This window comes from Ostrinia nubilalis, chromosome 21 (assembly GCF_963855985.1).
Source record: "Ostrinia nubilalis chromosome 21, ilOstNubi1.1, whole genome shotgun sequence".
NCBI lineage: Eukaryota > Metazoa > Arthropoda > Insecta > Lepidoptera > Crambidae > Ostrinia > Ostrinia nubilalis.
The window spans coordinates 11,684,160-11,705,534 of NC_087108.1; the positions used below are offsets into that span (position 1 = coordinate 11,684,160).

General features: G+C 37.3%; 1 protein-coding gene across 1 annotated transcript in view; it reads right to left on the minus strand.

Annotated features, from left to right (window-relative positions):
• LOC135082495 (bicaudal D-related protein homolog) overlaps positions 1 to 21,375 on the minus strand; it is a 189,961-nt gene that overhangs the window by 32,090 nt on the left and 136,496 nt on the right. The window contains exons 2-4 of the mRNA XM_063977291.1: positions 17,909 to 18,049; positions 5,056 to 5,211; positions 4,317 to 4,490 (exon numbers count right to left, since the gene is read on the minus strand). Of these exons, the coding sequence (XP_063833361.1) occupies positions 4,317 to 4,490; positions 5,056 to 5,211; positions 17,909 to 18,049 (471 nt within the window). The remainder of the gene's footprint in view (positions 1 to 4,316; positions 4,491 to 5,055; positions 5,212 to 17,908; positions 18,050 to 21,375) is intronic.

Consider the following 21,375-nt stretch of genomic DNA (forward strand, 5'->3'; position numbering starts at 1 on the left):
TAGCGGCGAGAGGCTTCTTTCATAAAGTGATCAATCGATGGGATCTCGAAATCTCAATGGAGATTCGTGTTACGCACGAACCACGGGGCATCCGCGGCTCGGCGTAAGAATTTGTTTTGGAGGGTCTGGAATTTCTTAAGGACTGTGCAGGAAGTGTGAGCAAACACCGGACTGGCGTAAGTCAACACTGGACGGATGCAGGTTTTGTAAATTGTCAACTTATTTCTAAGTGACAATTTACTTTTCCTTCCAACTAGGTGGTAGAGTCGGTGGGTGTAGTGGTTCGCAACGGCTCAAGACGCGTCTGAGGTGCGGAGCGAACGATAATCTCTGGTCGAGGGTGACACCTAAGTACTTGGCCTCACTCTTCAAGGAATAGTTTGGTCAAATAAGGTGAGATGGGTGGGGACATTAGGACGAGTGCGAACCGGAGGACGTTTCGCAGACAAAGCCCTAGAAAAGTACATTGCTGCACTTTTTTCGGGATTTACCTCGATACGCCACTTTCTGAACCATTCGCCTAATTGTGTGACTGCGCGTTGGAGCGCCAAGATGACGTAATTCCGATTACGTCCGGGCTTGTAGAGTGAGGTGTCGTCCGCAAAGAGGGCTAAATCCGTATTCGGATATTTGGGGATGTCATTGACGTACAATGAAAAAAGAATGGGTGCTAGATGATGTCCAGGGTCCTGATGATGGAGTCAGGAGGTGGCCATGGGAACTCCTAAACGAAACGGCGGAATCTTATCGAGTTTGGGCTCGTTGGATTCGACTTCTCGAGCACTTTGGTGCTTAATAATGACCTAGAGATTGAGATACAACTAAAAAGTGTAAAATAAAATTATAATAAAAAAAAACTTTTTTAAAAACAAGCTTTATCCTGAAATGCAGTTGTACTAAAACGAAAAAAATAATTGTATGCTTGGTTCAAAGAATTTTGAAAGTTTGTAGCGCAAACAGAAAAAAAAGAGGAATAAATTCCATGCGCGATACAAGCTTTTGAAATTCTTTGAACCAAGCATACAATTATTTTTTTCGTTTTAGTACAACTGCATTTCAGGATAAAGCTTGTTTTTAAAAAAGTTTTTTTTTATTATAATTTTGATGGTTCAACCCAGCCTAAGTGTACGTACATACTCGTATAGGGTCTTCTTAATGAGGGCTATCGTTTTAACGCTCACCAGTTAGCGCCACTGTAGAGTAAGGTCCTGTCACTTGCTAGTAGCGAAGACAGTGGCACCAACTGGTGAGCGCTAAAGTGGTAGGAGGATCTCGTTTGTACTCATTTGCACTCATTAAGATGGCGCTGTAGAGTAAGGTCCTGTCAATCGCCAGGGGTGCCAACTGTTAAGTATAAAAACGATAGCCCTCATTGCGGTCACCAGATGGCGCTAAATGGATGCGCGCCGTGAGAAGCAGGTATCACGCCATTTTTTGATTTTTCCATTTTACATTTTGACGGCGATAAGGTACTCGTATATCACGGCGCGCGATCTAGCCCTTCTTGTGACTATAAAATAGTCCTTTTACCGATTCAATTTGATGAAGTTTAAGAATTTGAGACATTTTATGACTGGATTAAGATTTTTTCAGCTACATTACTGCTACATTAGCAACATACCTAATAAGCTTACAGATAGGAAAACCAAAGCGCTTGCGTGTTTAGTCACATTAATTACAATAAAATTATAAGTCCAATAAAGGAAGGCTTCAACGTTTTAAATTAGATTTAAATTTCCTGTCTCAGCTACATTGTATCTTTGAAATACTCGTGAAACAAGACATTTCAACGTCTTTCCAAACATCTCTAATAGATTTCATCGCCTAAATCTTATTAAAACACTGGAATGCTACTTTAACGACGTGCGTACCATCTATCTGTCTAAATGATTGCTGTAGCAAGCTGTAGCTGTCCAATGGACACCTCGCTAACTATCCTGTCCCGATTGACGCGAAGCGAAGATATATTACTCTTACAAATCATATAATTGCTTAATGCTGAATAATAAGTGTTATTTGAGGATTATACACAATTATCACATTGATGAAATCATAAATCTACTTATATTTTACGATTGAGCAATATAAAGAGTTTTCACATATTTTCCGCGCATTATAAAACTAAATCAATCAACTTCCGCGGGCGTAAATCATTTTACAACAATTTTATTTAATTATACGAGAAATCAGATTAACTGAAAACCAGACGGACCGACACGGAATCTTCACGCCTTATTACATATCCACTAAGCTGGTTAAGAGTTTACCGTACGATATTTAATTGATTCTTGATTGAAATCAAAGAAACTTGCCTACAAGACGCCTATACATACAGTCAGCGTCAAATAGTTCGTGACTCCCAAAGTAGCCAAAAAGTTCGCAACACGTCTTTGTTACAATGAGGGCTATCGTTTTTATACTTAACAGTTGGCACCCCTGGCGATTGACAGGACCTTACTCTACAGTGGCGCCATCTTGATGAGTGCAAATGCGATAGTCCTCCTACCACTTTCGCGCTCACCAGTTGGCGCCACTGTCTTCGCTACTAGCAAGTGACAGGACCTTGCTCTACAGTGGCGCCAACTGGTGAGCGCTAAAACGATAGCCCTCATTGGATTGAGGTTATGTTGTCAACTTTTTGGCCACTTTGGGTGTCATGAACTATTTGACGCTGACTGTACCTTAAGTGTTATCTTGATTTATCTATCAATGATGATAGAGGTACTTATTGTACCAATAAAATTACTTATTGGTATATGAGAAGTAGTACCAATAAGAACCGCTACCTAATTTGAGTACTTAAGTGGGCCAAGTTGTATTATAATAACACGATAATAATTCACTGACAAAGGCAGTTTTTTCCGACTTGCCCTTAGAAAAATCCCGATGATCTGACAAGCAATGCTGAATTGACTAATATACGAAGATTATCTCTACAAATGCCTCTTTAGTACACGTTTTTAACTTGGCACCTAGTTTAAACGTATCCTCATCATTATTCATCCAAGTTTGCCCAACGTGGGATACTTAAGATAAACATTTAATTACAGCTATTGTTCTAATAATATAAACGGATATTAACCAAACCAGTGAAAGGTTTCATTGTTAACTTCTCCTAAAATACTCATAAAATGAGAAAACAATAAAATTATTAAACCTAAAAACTTTTTGTGTTATTTTTTACGTGAGACTCTTAATTTATTTTTGTTTCTTTATTGTTTACGAAGTTTATTGGCTGTTAAAAGTTACCTTCAAAGATTTGGTTTACGAGTAAAGTTTAAACTTCAAGGTTAGGGAATTGGTTTGATTCCCAAGCAGAATACACAAATGAATGAATCTGTTTAAGTATAATAAGAAAATATTTGTTTATTTGTTATTATTTCAGGAACAAAAAGATAAACCAATTTTGATGAATTTTGGTAGAAATAGATTACCTTTCTGACCATAGATTTTGCCGTAACAAATACACACTTGAATGTAGTTGTACTAATTAAGTGTGTTTTTTTTTCAATTTGGGCATTTTGAATTTCAGAGAGAGCGCGGCGCTATCGGTTTACGCGTTGCTCTCTCCTACGTGTTTATTATTTACTTTTGACTTCAAAAAGGCGGAGGTCATGAATTCTATGTTTTATTTAAACAGTATCTGGCATTCATTTATTTCAATTAGTATGATAGTAGCATCGATGTATCCTTTCAAAGATTCAAAGATATGCCTTTCAAATATTAGTTTACCGACCATTCTTTTTCCTTCAGGGCTGGTATCTTGTTCAGATTTCGCAACAATCTCAAGTTTAATTTTATCATCAGTCACATTCACTTGAGATAGAATCTTGATGTAGCCATCAGATACTTTAGCAGTGAGCTGAATTTTGATCTGTTTTGTAATAGTTATTGATATTATGAAACTTGCTTTGGGAGTTTTGTAAGTGAAGCCGCTCTCATGACAAAAGTGTGGGATGGTTTTACTTCATTGAATTCATTAGTTGAGGATCGCATGTTGTCTATTTTAAACTGATTTTTTTAGTTTGAGACAGGGAAAAACATAGGATAGTTTTCCGCGATGAAATCTTTCTACGACAGACCAAAAATCACTAGCACAAAGTCACAAGCAACGGCTAAGAATGATCACAGCTGAGGGGACCTATCACGTAAGCTACTCGTAGGTACGTCGGATATCAAGCATTTCTTGTTTAGTTATTTAAAAAAAACGGAATTGCCTAAAGTGTAAACCCGTTGAAATTTTAAGGGTACATGCTGTTACTTTTACTTTATTAGTTACCCCTTTTCAGGGTAGTCCAGTTGATGTAGATCCTCACCTGTTCCTTCAGCTGCCTCTCCAGCGCCGTGATCCTATCATTGGCTTCGTCCAGCTGCTGCATGAGGTTGTCCTTGTCATGGAGGGAGGTGGTGAGCCTCCTTTCCAGTTCTGCACGCTTGTCGCTGACCAGCGCCAGTTCTGCTTTGAGGGACTCCAGGCTTTGCACGTGGTCCTGTGGAGGAAAGAAGAAAAATGAAGTTTTGACCAATATTTTGTAAGTGTTTGTTTGGCACGTATGACCGTCAAAATGTAGCGATTTGACTATACCTAATAGAGTTCCTAAACTAAAAGTAGTTTATTTATTGGTGGTAACAGAAAAATCTCGTCGCAATTCGTTATCAATTCGTAATCTATTGCAATTATATAGTTATCAATTTAACAAAAACATCCATTAAGTTACCAACGATATCACCAAGTTTTTATTACTCCAAATCAGACTAGCCGATCGAGATCAAACCCCGCCGTCGCTGGACTGATTGTAGTGAATCATATTGTGGTAATCAGAAATGAGGAGATCTGTAAAAAGGAAAGTAGCTGACTTAGCCCGACGGATTAGCAATATGAAGTGGCAATGGCCAGGGCGATAGCCGAACGGTGAAGGAGGCAGACTGGCCGACTCGTGAACCGGGGAACGCGGATTCGGTCCCCGCCGCCGCTCGACTATTGTGGTGAGCTCACTCGTGACAAAAGCATTTATTTCGCTTTACTAAGGGCTAACGGGCCTCTTAAAAAAATACCTGGAGACTGGTCTTCCTCATCGAACACTGGTCCTTGAGGCCTTCCAGCTGCGCCATGAGCTGTGCTTCTGTGGCCGACGACTCCTTCAGCTGTGCTGTGAGCCGCGAGTTCTGTGCTGTGAGTTCTGCTATCAGACTGGCTTTTTCTTCATCGCGCTGTGGACAAAAAAAAATCATTTATTTTCTGCAAGTAGGCTTTGAAAAAACACTTTTACACGTCACAGTATTAACCCTACCACTGCTTCGGGAATCGGGACAGTAAATGGACCAGTATTGAGAAGTAGCGCAACTCAGTCGGAGATAAACGACAAAAAATCTAACTCTTATGATCATCAACAGGTAATTTAGTCTCCATTGCAGGAGTATGATCCTCTCTACTTTGACACAGGCAAAAGGAGGGATTGGGTTTACACTCCCCAAGCCTGCTCAGGTTAGAGAGGGACTATTCCCACCTCTCGTTCTCACCGCTGCAACTCCTGTGTAGCCAGGATCTACAGGTTGACCGCCAATAAAAACCCAACCAGTGAAGGTTAGGGTTAGGAAGATTTGATGCTTGTATATTTGTTTCTCAAGTGCCTTTTAAGACATCAATGGGAAGAGTGAGGATAGTTCTATTCTATTCTGCCACAAGACTTGTAGATTAATTTACACGTGTCTATTATAGAAGTACCAATATTTGTCTAAGTATTTCAAGGAATAATCTCCTAATCACGCGTGACTGTTTGGTTTCGTATTAGCAAGTTGCATCCAATACCCAATAATGACTTGACTTCATCATCAATATTTGCTTTTCCTGACTTAATCTATTGCGTTGTTCAAAACAAGCTCGTTGGGTTCAGACAGAACCGTGAAACAAACACCAAGCGTGGTTAATCCTGTTAACAAGTGTAACGGAATCTTCATTCTTCAAAAATAGATCTTAGTTTTTACTATTAGAGTCCATATTCAAGAGAACTTTAATATCAGCTTCAACGAAGACCTTATTGACAACTGAAAATGAGTCTTAGTTGTTAAAATTTAGAGTCTGAATTAAGGTGAGGTGCTCAAAGGTTTCATCCGAGCCTGGAAGGACGCCAGTGGCCGTGACGGTGGATCTTGCGACATACAGTTGCCACAAGAGGGTTATGATAATGACCATTAAAAGACCAGAATAATCGAGATTATTCACCGATTATTATTTGGATCGATAGACCTTGGGCAATATTAAATTTGAAAAGTCCATATCAGGCCAGCGTTCTTTTACTGTGCGTCGCGTCGCGTCTGTAAAATGAAATCTAAGGAACGAAGCACGGAATAATATTAATGCAATTTTCGAATATTAAAACACACATTTAGATAGGTAATTGTGTGCACCACCAAAGGCTCGACTTTTGATTGTTGACAATCAGCAAGCTGCAGAGTTTTTGAATCTTTTTCGCGTAAGCATTTCACAATTATAAATTCAGTTATTCTGAAACCACACTGTTTCATATCCCATCCATAACTTCAGTATCTTGTGAAGGTAGGATCTACAGCTTGACCATCAGCAAAAACTCAACCAGTGGAGGCTTATTTAGTCCCAAGAGCAAGGCACCCCTGTCATTGTTCCCGCAACGAAAATAAAAGAAAAAATCTGCAGGATGTCCAACACCTCATCAATTTAGGTAATGTCAGCGTCAAATAGTTCGTGACACCCAAAGCGGCAAAATAATTAACAACACAACCTTATTCCAATTGTAACAAAGACGTGTTGTGGACTTATTGGCTTTTTTGTATGTCACGAACATAGAGATAAAGAGAGATGCCAACTAATGCGCTGAGTTCGAAACTCAGTGTCGCATTAGAAATTGTAATCAAAATATGTACTCATTATCCACTGCGGTATCAGTACTCAACGTTCGAATAATCTTTAGTAGTACGCAAGCAATGTAAACTGTTTACAATATGACGTCTGCAGTAATATGTTCTGTTTTTGGGCATATTGCTGCGACACCGGCCCCGCCCCCTTGTCACATCTCCCTTTAGTTTCTGTGTTCTGTGGTCACAAAACTATTTGACACTGACTGTGTTAATCGTCTCATCGCTATAATGACATTGCAACTCCCGCGCATCCGAGCCATTTCTCGGCTGGCTGCGCGCTGTCCGAACTGTCAAATTAGCAGTCGACAGTCGGAGGATGGAGGGAAGGCCGGAGGATGCCGACGTCCGACTCTTTATTGACACTTTCTATTATCAACCTTGAGGGATAGAGAGGGTTTTTATGAACTTGAGGACGACGATTGAGGGGTAGAGAGAGGGGCATTTTTAAATGTCTGTTGACACATAGTCACGTCACGACCATTATCAGTCTCGAAATGGTAATTAATTTGTGTATTAATTATAAGAATAAGTTAACGGATTATGCCTCGGGATCCGCAAAAAAAATGAGAAGTTGGCAAATCTTAAAGCTCTACTAAATTACCCCTATTTTTATAACATTTTATAAAACTTACACAGTATCCTAAGTATGTTGTTATTGTCTTTGTCATTTAATTTGTCTCGAATAGGCTGTGGTACTCATGCAAAAACCCGATGAAAATGCAATATTATGTCAAGACGACATCGTAAAGGTAGCAGGAAAGCGCTGGACGCAGGCCGCTACCAATCGATCAACATGGAAAGCATTGAGGGAGGCCTATGTTCAGCAGTGGACGTCTTATGGCTGGAATGATGATGATGATGATGGTGTCAAGATGGACAAAATTGAAAGCAATTATTAAATCCAGCCGTAATTTGCCAAGAAAATTCCATAAATTCGAAACAATGTTATTGTTTACAATCGCTAAAACAAAACGGCACTATCTTAACGGCCAGCCGATTAAAACAAGTAGAAATCGATGTTGATTAGCCAATCCTTCGGAGTTGTTTAGGTGCGGCTAATTGGCTAATTGTCCCTGGAAGTGTAAGCTTTGTTGGTACACAGAAAAGAGAGATCAGCCAGCCAATCGCTGTCATTTATTAACAATATGATTATTTTCAGAATCAGAATTCTTATTTGCGTAAAATTTGGTAGCAGATATCTGTCTAAATATAATATATAAATTCAAATTCAAATTCAATAACTCAAAGGTGATTGACTGACTGACTGACATAGTGATCTATCAACGCACAGCCCAAACCACTGGACGGACCGGGCTGAAATTTGGCATGCAGGTAGATGTTATGACGTAGGCATCCGCTAAGAAAGGATTTTAACGAAACTCCACCCCTAAGGGGGTAAAATGGAATCCATGAACGAAGTCGCGAGCGGCCGCTAGTTTCTTATAACCACCTCCCTGAGGAAAAGGGTTATTAAATGTTACTAAAATGTTAACAGCATTGAATGTTTCAGCAGTGTTGACGTGTTTTACTCTGGGCTGCATCCTTAAAGGTTTCTATTTTAATTAGTTAATTACTTTAGTTCATTTGTGACTCTGTAAATTCTGCTTTTGTAAAAACCAAATAATTTTCTTTTTCCATTTCTAGTGTTACAAACACGCTCAATTCATGTTGAGATATTGGCTCTTAACAAGGAGGATACTATGTTTATGATTGTGGAAAGCTGAGGTAATAAATCAAAACATTCGATGGTTGGTTGATTTCAGGTTGATTGGTTTTGGTCTAGATCTAAAATGGACACTACATCCTCATACAAGGATCTGACACAGATTGGGTCTCATTAACTTATAGTTTGTGGTCATGGTTACGATTAATCGGATTTTTATAATGTGTAGTCAGATTCCATAAAGTTGACGATCATCATCAGGTCAATAAGGCTGGGTTGCACCATCTTACTTTACCGTAAACAAACGTCAAAAATCTGTCAAACTCCATATAAAAACGCCGGTTATCGTTTAAGTTACGGTCAAAGTTAGGTGGTGCAACTCAGCCTAAGTCTCAACTACACGGACCTTCATTAATTTACCAGAAAGCAAATGAAAGAGTCCCTACATTTTGGCCAGACGGGTTGAGGAAGCCTGATCTCTATTGTCTATCCCTTAGCCGCCATATACGACATTCAGAAATAGGAATGGTAATAATCTACTCTGCGAGAACTTTGATACTTTTTTATAAATAAAATATTTTTTTACTGAAAATGCATCAAATTGGTGGTAGGTAGGTAGGTATGCTAAAGGTTGTTATGAGCTGAAGTCTTCCAGTGACTTGACCCACTTTTAGCTTGGTCCACGGGCCAAGTCACTGGTTTGAATTTTTAAATAGTTTTTCTTCCAGTGACTGGGGTCTGGGCTCACCTCTAAGATTATAGAGTAGATTTTTGTTGATTTGCTGTTTAATTTATTAATAAAATGTTGAAAGTGGGCCCAGTCACTGGAAAAGAACTATTTAAAAATAAAATTCAAACCATGCAGCGACTTGACCCATGGAATAAGCTAAAAGTGGGTCTAGTCTCTATAAGACTCATGAGCTGGCCGTTCTCCTCGCTCTATCATGGGGTGTCTAGCACGCTACAGTGCTCATATTTCGAAGTCATTACGTCATTGGACGACTGATGGCCTTGACTTTGCGATGCGATGCGTCACTGGCTAAAACTGAAAGTTGCGTGAGGTGTAAATACCTGTTACCTAGTAAAAAGCTACTATCAACATAACTAGTATCCGTGTATGAGAAAACTGTCTATTACTTTTGTAGAGCGGCGCCGCAGGACCGTTCTTAGTTTAGTTTAGTGATATAAGAAATGTTAGATTATAAGCCTAACCTTGTAATTAAATTAAATAAATAAAATAAATAGTGGAAATCCTTGGGGGGAGGCCTTTGTCCATAGTGGACGTCTTTCGGCTGAAACGAACGAACGAATAAACTTTTATAGAGTCAAATTAATTACTCATCATTTGCCAACTACAACTATTTGCTTTGCAATTTTTTCAATAAGCTGCAAAAATAACTAAAAAATTAAATTTATTAGGATTTAAAATTATACTCTTGTACTTATTTGTGTTTTTGTAAGGTTTCTTCTGTAAAGATTGAGAATAATCAATAACCCTAGCTCAAGTTAAAAAACATATTTAGAGCTGAAAAATCAATATCAATACAACAACTCATAAAACACTCAACAAATAAATAACAATAAATTCAATGACATTAAATAACAATTTAGGTGATAGGTGATTCATCTTTATTAGATGATAAAACAAAATAATAAAAATGTGTCACATCACTCAATTTCAGTCAGCAAAGTAAAACAAAAACCTTAATTCATCTTTAAAAAACTTTATTCATAATTTTAAATTATGACAAGATCTTAATAAAACGTCTTGCATCTCCTTTCACAGTGACAGTTTAATAAGGCAAAACAAGTTGTCATTTGTCAAATGGACAGGTCATTTACCATAGTAAAGACACGGTAATACTATCTATACAGTATTCCAACTCGGTCATATTTTTGAAATAAATGTCAACAGCAGCGCGGTACGTCACCGTATGACAACATGCGATAGGGCTGTCCACCTGCAGATCCTATTTTCATCACATCTGCCTACTTAGAATTTTTATCTAGTTTTGTGAATTTATTTTGTGATTGTAATTTTTTATTTTATTTTGACAAACAAAATAGCTTACTGAATGAAATAGGATAAAATGTTGTTTTGTGATTAGTAGATTTAATTAAAATTGTATTTGTGTTAAGATTTAGTAATAAATCTTATAAATTTGCGACCGTAAAATGTATGCGCCTCGACTGAGGCGTACAAAATTCTTGATTATTATACAGGATGTTAGGTATTTACCTAACACCCTGTATAATAATCAAGAATTTTGTGTAACCCATTTGGGTTTATAAGCCGACACTAGCCCATGTTAACATGTGCATATAAATGGTATACTTAGTGAAGCCAGAAAATTGATATCATCATTTTAATAATTTTAATTTTCATACAAATCTGATTTTATAAATTTTATTTTGTATGAAAATTAAAAAAATTAAAATGATATCACTGACTTCACCATACCATTTACATGCTTAAATGTTAAGAGCCATTTTACATTTTCGTGCGAATTTCTAAGATTTTGGAAGCATGAATTACTATCTTAAGCAACACCCAGAGATTATTTAATAACTGCGAAAGATAGGTCAATCCTTGGTGTTGACCATTAATGAAACGGATTTACTAAAACTCTTTTGCTTAATTCACAGTGCCCCATCTCCCACAACCATTTTACGGAAAAATTGCCGCAGACTCATTTTCAAAGTCCTGTATCTATTATTTATGCTCATATAATAAGCTTAAAAATATATAGTAATCATCGGACATATATTCTTGTAGTCCATTAATGAAATAGATTCTTGAATTTCATTACCATTATTGAGTAAAATCTAAAAATAATTTGGCAAATTTGAAGATTAACGTCACATTTTGATCGTGGTTTTTGGTTTAAAAACACAGCAACAACTGCAATAAAAGTATTCCCAAATAAAGAATATTCATTGTAGAATTGATTTCTACAGTTATTGTTTAAATATTAGTAACCACTTTGTCAAAATATTGATGTGAATATCAGTATAAATTACAATGCGCAAGCCGACATCGATTAGTATGGCGCGAGCGCCCGTCAAGGCAGGACCTGTGTCATTTTTCCCGCCGTGACGTTTACGTGCGTTCGTGTCGTAAAGCGGTGATTTGTACGGCGACCAAATACATTTGATACTATGCCGAGTGGCTGTTTCGAGTCGGCCCGCCGAGCAGAAATTGAAATGATGAATTTTAATTTCTTTGACGGATCTGGGTGTAACTATGTATAATATGTATTTAATTTAATAAATAAATTATAAAAAAGTATATCCATTATGCTAGCACCCTTAACACAAGCATATTGGTTGCCTACTTTTGGACTAGATGGCGCTGTGAAATTGTCCAAAGATTTGTTTATTTATTTATCCGCTTTGAGTTTTGTTTCGTGAAGAAGAAAAAGTAGCGTTTTGTTTCGAAAGCCCAGCTTTGTTGTTAAATCTATACTAATAAAAGAGGAAAGATTTAATTGTTTGTTTGTTTGTGTGGACGCAATAGGCTCCGAAAAAAAATTCTTTCACGATTTAGAATCCTAATTTTTTTCTATGTAGGCTTTAAAATATTTTCAAAAACTTTAGTCCAAAATCTTTGATAAAATTCGACGTTTAATAAATAAATTAGATAACATATTAATACTTTTTTTTTTCAGTACGATTTTAGTACCTACTTGTTTTTCAGAAATTTTACGATTTAACTAAACTTCTAAAGTGTTTATATTTTATGCATAATTTATTAACTTCTAAAATATACATATTTTATATCCTATTGATAGATGACGTGCTTCGTATTTTATTAAAATTATTACCTGACTAGGTTAAAAAGGTGTGGAATGTTATTTTGGAGATAACTTGGTTCCATAGAAATATAGAGAGATACTAAGTAATGCGCTGAGTTCGAAACTCAGTGTCGTATTAGAAATTCACACACACAAAGAAATCAAATTATGTGCTCATTATCCACTGCGGTATCAGTATTCAACGTTCGAATAATCTTAGTACTATGCAAGCAATATAAACTGTTTACATAATGACGTCGCTACTGTCATCATTGCTTTCACAAGCAATATGTTCCAATTTGTCACTTGTCACATTTCCCTTTAGTTTCTGTGATCTGTGCTTGTTTCTAAGTTGATATCAATGAAATATTCCTCAGTACTTTTGATTTAAATTATTTTTTTATTTTGACACGTGTTTGAAAAATCAAGGTCAGATTACAATAAAATAACAAGTGAAAACGTAACATTGCATTGCAACTCGCAATTTCGCAATATTGATGAGGAGATTCCATTGGAAAGTCTGTATTCATTCCTAGGATTCCCCTAACACCATCAAATTCAAGAGAATTAAAGAGAGTGCAGTTTTCCATCTCATGCTTAGGGACCACGGTTTAAAATAGTGTGGTTGCATAGAGCCTGCAACGGGCAACCGCGTGCGCAGCTGCTCATACTAATATTCGATACAAAAGCAAGTGTTGACGCCTTCACGAATTTTAGCGGAGTTCCATATGGTAGCGGGAGTAGACTTAATGGAAATCTATGCTTCTCCGACGACCAGTTGTATGTGGAATACTCCAGAGTATGCGCACACAATAGCCTGGTGATTTTAGCACCTGAAGGAAAAACAAAAAGACATTGTTTACAAAGAAATCTGCGGCAGGTGTAGTGTTTTAATTTTGTTTTAGAAAGATCTCATAATTTTGTAAGTATTCAAATATTTAAACATAATAATTTGTAGATTTTATATCAAAAAATATAATTATTTAACAAAATTAATTTTCTTAGAATATTTTAATTCTATTAGAACCATTTTCCACTTCATCGCAGAAGAAGTCGCGGGCAAAAAGCTAGTATGAAATAAAATATGTAGTATTGCCCGCGGCTTCACCCGCTTGTTTAGTTTGTCACAGATCGTCATAAATTATAGCCTATACATTGTTATTCTGGTCGACGCCAGGGATGGATGAGCGTCGCTGTCGCTGGCGACAGGGTCTTCTGGTTCAGGGTTCATGGCGTAGGTCTCAGGCAAAATGAAATCACTCGTAGAAATTAATAAACTCAGTGTATTCACGAAAATAATTACACAAAGCAGTGAACCAAAGGTCTTGCGATAGGAACGTCCGACCCGAGTGATAGTTGAACACAGACTGCCTAGTACTGCTGTACTGTAATGTAAAGTTTCATCAAAATCTGTTCAGTAATTTTTGCGTGAAAGTGTAACAAACATCCAGACATCCACACAAACTTTCGTATTTATAATATTAGTAAGACTAGTAAGAAGTAAGATAGTAAGATGAATTATTTTAGTTATTTGTTTATTTATAATAATATTTATTTATTTATTTCTTAGCTCTGTCTGATAATGGATCTGGAGGAGATGCAATGGCCACCTCCGTAACAAAACAATAGAACCCTGTGGAGTTTGGGCTTGTGTGATTCGCCTTGACGAATATTTCGTATCCAGGGTCCGATGATGGAGCTGTAAGGGGGCAGATTTTTTTTTTCACTATGTGACTGTCTTTATTTTGTACTTAATATATATTTTACATATTATACCTATTCGTGTTTCATTATGAATCGAAATATAAAAGACTTAATAAACTCTATTAAAAATTTAAATTAATTTATCAAGTTTGAATACCTCATTCTACCTTAAAATTAATAACTTAAATCAAGTCTTAATACGGTCACGGCTCAAGATTTTTTTGTCCATTTCAGCGTTCTTTTTACTCTTTTGACGTTGCGTTGACAGCTTTTACCTAAATTCGCGCGGAATATTTTTGTGAAATGGCTCTTAACATGGGCTAGTGTCAGCTTATAAACCTATTTACCTGACACCCTGTATAAATAGGTAGTTGTAATTATTTTTATAAAAAAAGAGCGCTTACTGTTTCAAAAACAACACATCGTCCGTTTATTACCGTGGCACATTCGCGACACCCCCGACTTTTGCATGTCGAGCGCATACCGAGATTTGAATTTCGAAGGAAAGCTCGCGTTTCGTCGTTTATATGAAGTTACAATACTGTATGATAGTATTACCGTGGTAAAGAGTGGAGACTGTGGCTTCGGCAGAGTAGAAAATGACCTTCCCGTATGTCGTAAGAGGCGACTAAGGCCCAGAACAGACGGTGAAACGCAACTGCAACGAAACTGCACCTGCTAGTTACTTTTGAGTTGCATCTAAGTTTCTGCCATAGCGTCCGTTGAGAGACCACACATGACGCGACCAGTTTGAAACTTTCAGTTTCAGTTTCATTCATCAGAATCATCAGAAAGTTGCAGTTTCGTTGCAGTTGCGTTTCACCGTCTGTTCTGGGCCTAAGGGATAAATATGGAACTTCAGGCTTTTCCAAGCTGTCTAGTAAGCGTGGGGAGTGTAGGCTAAATCCCTTTTGCTTTTGGTAAATAAGAGAAGAGTCATCCTCCTGCAGAGGACATCTAAAATGGCCTTATGATGATGTAGACTAGTAGGTAAACATCGTTATTGAAGAATGGTACAATTTTGCATTCATCGTACAAAAAATATCCAAGGGTAGAGTTAATTTTTTGATAGGTTCCAGATTCGATTTTCCTACCTGAATTTCAGGACCACATAATTATCGTCTGGGTGCTGAGAATGAGTGGCGGAAAATTCTCAGTCATCTTTGTCAGCCTCTTGTTTATTACAGGAAACACAGTCTACAAAATAAGTGTAGTAAATCAAACGTGGGCAAGTAGAATCCCTCTTGGTTCTATTCTTTCCTTTTACAAGAAAACAGCTCTTTTCATTTAATGTCTTTTTTCAGGAGTTTAACACTAATTCGCGCAATACTTTACGTGCAATACTGAAGCGCTAGTTTTCTTTTGCTATGTCAATACTATACTATAGTGAGAGAACCGTTTGCCGTGCTACTATGTCGTTTAGAACATATAATTGGCCAACGCCTGGTTATAGCGCTTGTTAGCTGCTTGAGTGGTTGACGGGAACGCTCAAAGCATTGTTATTTATAATAAGTTTATTTCTACACTAGTAACTCTTAATACCGTAACAGCAATAAATCTGATTTTCGTAAAATACAGCTCCAACTACGTAAACGTGAATCGTTCAACCTACTTCAGCGGAATTTATCATAGTACCACTCGTAACCCAATCTTCTTCTTCTTCTTCTTGTCGTGTCGACAACAAACCTACACAGCGTCGGCCCAAAACTCCGTCACAAGAATGGCGTTGTCAGTAGCCTTAGTTGTTTGGGCACGCAGGGCAAGACATCATCTGCTTCGTCGACTGGGGAACAAAACCACACCTGAACTCCAAGTTTGAGCCATCCAAGAATCTGCCGACCTGCGTCCGTATCCCAATTATTTAGTTTGATTGTATAGAAAGGAAGGTGAAAATGACATAGTTCTAAGGTAGCAAACAGTGTATATTTCTTCTTATCGTGTCGACAACAAACCTATACAGCGTCAGCCCAAAACTCCGCTACAAGAGTGTTTTGATAAGGGCCTACGTATATTGACAAAGAATTTGGATTTTTAATACTAATTAAGAACCTCCTACTTTTATTAAGTCACAGTACAATAACTTTAATGTTTAATAACATTATGACTAATGGCAATTGGTCCGCTATTAAATAAATAACGTAGTGACTGATGTCCAAATCAATATAAAAACTAATAAATCAGTCAACCTCTGAAACACGAAATCGTATTTTTAATCAATCACATTGATTTAAGCCTGCAATGTGACAATGTCTCAACACTCAACCAAACTCGGGACAAACGATAAAGTAACAATAAATTATTGAAAAATGAACCTAGTTAATCCAATTCTTAAAACCAAAGAATCAGCGGACTAATATACTGTATTAGCTCGTGTATTCTTATAAAAGAAAGCCTCAATTTCCCAAACTGAGAACCATCCTCCTCCTCCTATGTTCTTCTGATTAATTTCGTTGTGGGTACAATGACAGTTTAACTTTCCCGCAAGACAAAATTGACCTTTACTGGTTGGGTTTTTTTTTATTGGCGGTCAAGCTGTAGATCCTGGCTGCACAGGAGTAGCAGCAGTCGGAACGAGAGGTGGGAATTACTGGGAATAGCCCCTTATAAGAAACTATAAGCCAACATTAAGTAATCATGTAGAAAATCTTATCAAGCCCGCATAATAACGTTTGAAAAACTCTGCCCTTGACTCACTTTGAGAAGTTCTTTTTCAATGTTAATTACCGACCACTAAACACAGATTTTCGGCAGCAATTTGCCGCTAAGGTCAGGGTACAACCATTGTTTCTGTTGGGAAGTTAATAAAACTTGGGTGGTATATCAAAATAATAAGCAACGTAATTGTAGACAAAGTAACATTATTTGTTCATCATCATCGTTTCAGCCATAGGACGGGACTATTCCCACCTCTCTTACCCACCGCTGCAACTCCTGTGTAGCCAGGATCTACAACCATAGGACGTCCACTGCTGAACATAGGCCTACCCCAACGATTTCCAGTATCAGTATTATTTGATTGAAAAAGAGCCTCACAAAAGTGACTAAGTTTCTTCCGCCATTTCTTCTCAGCACCAGCCCATATGTTGTCCCGAAGTGGTGGCAGGGCATGCTATTTGGGACATATTTATGTGCCCTGGAAAGGGCCCCAAGTGCTGAATAAAAGATTTGTATTTGTATTTATTTTGTGATCTCATTACATATTTTTGTGATTAATTATGTATCAAGCGTAGATATGCGGCTTTGTCGAGTCGAAATAACTTGTCTCACGTGCGGTCTGAGAAGTTGCTTGAACAAAAACTTTATTTGAGTTTGATCTAATATAGAAAACATTCAATATAAACTTTTGTTTATGTAGAGTAAAATATTTTTTTATAAATCTTTTGTTATACATATTTTATGATTCATAACAAAATGTTTTAATCACCGTTTGAAATATTAACAACTGGTTGTCTCTAGACAGTGCGATCGATCGCATAATAAATATTAAATACTATTGTAAACCCTGACAAAAGCGAATTTAGTTTCATAAGATGAGCTAAGGCGCTGATAAAACTATACTGGGACGTGTAAATGTGCTTTTTAAAAACCTAATTGCAATAAGTAACAACTTTTATCATTACTCTTAGGCCCGGTTTTCACCAAGGCGGAGTAGAACAGAGAAGAGCGGAGAAGTGTCGTCGGGCGGACGAATCTTTCTATAGAATTTGACAGCGGCGGCGCCGCCGTGCCGAGCGGAGATGTGCGGAGCGGAGAAGAGATGTGATTTGGTTATTCAAAACACTTCTCCGCTCCGCTCCGCTTTGTTGGAAACCGGGCGTCAATTTTTAGAATATAAAAGTACCTATATCCTTACCTGTTTAACCGATGAGTCCCGTGAGTCGATCTTGGCAGTGAGTTCTCTGATGTCGTTCTGCAGTTCCAGTAGCCGCGCCTCATATTCTCCTTGTTCTGTGTCCAGTCGCCTCCTCAGCAGGTGTTTCTCTTGCTCCAACTCCTGAGGAAGGAAAGGGACGGTGAGTATTCGTTGCTTGTTGGTTTCAGTACTTATTGGGAGGAAAACTAACAAATGGTAGAGATGGTACCAATTTTTATGCGGTAGTTCATGTAAATGTATTGACGTAGTAGTGGCATGCATCGTAGCTAAAATTCCAGACAGTCTGTACACAAAGGAAGGACATATTTTTAACCTTTTTTAATACCTACTTTGTTCTCCCTTGTGGATAATAATTATAAGGGTTTTGTTTTTTTTAACTCATTTCGTAGCAGTTTTGTCAACTTATCATAAGTTCTTTTTTATCAAATTATCATCTGTCAACCCTCGTTGTAGCACGTTGCTTGCGATGCCGTGACGTGATTTCTACGATACCTACGCGACATACGATTACGATGGTGCATACGTGTGAGATTTCGTAAAGCATTTTTGTATGATAGCCCTAAAATCTGTCCACGAAATAAAGCTACATTTAATCAGTTTTACTGTATCTAAGATATTCCATTCACCAATTTGATAATTGGTCTACATAAGGCACAAAGACTCGGTTGAATCGAAACTAAACAATGCATAATATCCTTTGTCGGCGTTAAGACAATAAGTAAGTATAGTTTACTGAACTAGTGGTGTGCCTTGACTCGCTTGCGAACGAGCTAAGACAATAGTTAATCGTAGGCCGTGAGGAAGTCAGATTGGGTTAAATATAAAGTTATAATACAGGTTATAAAGTTAGTGGACTAGTGGAGATTCAACTCAAAGGGACACAGGTATTTATTTAGTTTGTTTGTTCGTTCGTTTCAGCCAAATGACGTCCACTGCTGGACAGAGGTTTTCCACAATGAACGGTCCTGCGCTGCCCACATCCAGGCTCTTCCCGCGACCTTTACCAGATCGTCGGTCCACCTAGTAGGAGGCCTGCCCACGCTATGTCTTCCAGCCCGTGGTCGCCATTCGAGAACTTTCCTGCCCCAACGGCCATCGTCTCTACGATAGTCATTTAGTTTGTAAGCTGTTTTAATTACGTAGGACATAAGGCGACCATTAAAAGCATTCTGAACAATTGCTTTGTGACTTTGTTCCCAATTTCGGAAATGCAGGCTTGAGAAATGAAGATGACTGTAATTTATTTCATTCCTTTAATTTAGGAAGTTTTCGAGGAATATTATAAGTTACATTACATCTTGTCTTTTCCTTCTTCCAAATCTATATCCTACCAATGAATAAGCTTCTTCGAAATAGTAAAATAAAGTCGAGTAGGTGCAAACTTAAGTAAATACTAGTAATAATAAGCACTAAGTAGAGTACCGATGAAATATTTTAATCTCTTCCACTATGGTAATTAAAAACTACAATACAATCATATACCCTTAGATGCGACTGTAGTCAAGAGCAATTCCCATGCTTTTTCTTTCAAAAAGAAGTTATAATGTCAATGATAAATTGATAAGATACTCGTAGCTTAAGATCGTAGATTAAGATTCATTATCTTAGAACACTACTTGAATAAAGCCAATGTATTTTCTCACTACTTAAAAACATTAATTCTGTCTTGTTCTCATGTACCCGAATCGTCTTTGCACTTTCTTGCACCATAAATCATAACTCTTTAGTCTATGCTTTCTGACGTTTAGCCATAGACAATAGATGGGAAACAAACAAAATGGCTGGCGGAAGTCGTCTTTGTTCTTCCGCTGCGGAAATTCAGTTTTTTAGTCATAGACCTTAATTAAAGCGCTCGGTGAGACTAATCGAAACCATTGTTTTACACATTTGGCTGTTGATAATTTTATGGCTTTTTGCAAATTCGACAATTAATGAGTAACACACCTACTGTGTTCGATACACAGATTCCTAGAAAAAACACCTTATATGAATTTGCATGTAGATTTTTGCCCCCTTATTGATAAAAAGTTACACAGTTGTTGAACACTGTTTTAAAATGACATTTCCATACTAAACGTCACTTTAAAACACTGTTCAACGAGCGTGTAAGTTTTATTAGTAAGGGGGTTGGTGGTTTAGAAATGAGATAATTGGTTCAAAGGGCTAGGGTTCTATTACCAGATTAAGATGATGATAATTTTAAGATGTCGCTTTCTAGGGCTGAGTTACACCATCTAACTTTAACTTTGACAAACGTCAAAAATCTGTTTAACTCCATACAAAAAGCACCGGTTATTGTTACGGTTAAAATAAGGTGGTGAAACTCAGTCTAGGTCTTTCTAATTATTATTAAACCAATTTTTATTCAACCAAAAGCATAAGTAGAGGCTCACAGTAAATATACCTAATTATTACATATCAGAAAACCAAACATTATATACTTTAAACGACCATAATCAAGGAATAAATGCTTGTGCTCATAACACTAACATTTGCTATCATCGGGATTCGAACCTGTGACTGTGTAGGTACGCGAACCACCAGGGCACCAGGCTGTGTGGCCATCAATCCAACATGTCTCTGATATTTTTTTAAATTGAATAGTGGATTATATGCAAATTAAAAACAGACTGTCTGTACAAATATTGATCGTCTCATGATGTAAAAGAACCTTGCTGAAAGAAAAAAGAATTTCGTACGTCACTTCGACTGCAACTGTTCAAACATTGTAATGCGATTACATTTTAGGTATCAATACAATATTGTTTTCAAATATATTTATGCGTCACTGTAAACCATCCGAAAACTCAGTTTTAATAAATTAAAATTTTCTACGCTTTTTTCTGTGCAATAAATCGTGAAAATTTGTGCGAATTAAGCATCATTTGTCACTTTTCAATTGTTTTCGAGTGTGTTCTTTTTCTAAACTGTTAACACTTAATTTAAACACGTTTCATAGCGGCCAGTAGCTAGCACCACAGATAATAAATACTAGCACTAAAGAGAACCGATTACATTAGTAACGGCTGTTTTATGAATAAACCAGTCGATTATTCAGTTCTGTTTTAGTAAAAAAAAATAACTAAACGAAAGTGAAATTGAAATAAAACTTCGATTGCATTTTTATGCGGTGTTATGATAACGCAGCGTGGAAATAATGAGATAAGGCAGTTAATTGGGAATTTCACTTCTTTCTTATATCACAAAATAAAATGTGTGAACAAAAGTGAATTCGTCTAAAGCCTGGTCCGTGAGCACGTAGAATTTTGTCCAATGACCCCAAGCTACCCATCCTTATCGCTCGCGCGTAATTATGTTGCTGTCGCGCTCGCACACTCACTGCGGGCGCCCGTCGCACAGTCGCGACCAGGCTTTAATAAGAATATTATGCGAAAGTAATTTTGTCTGTCTGTTAGCTTTTTACACCTAAACCGCTGAGCTAATTT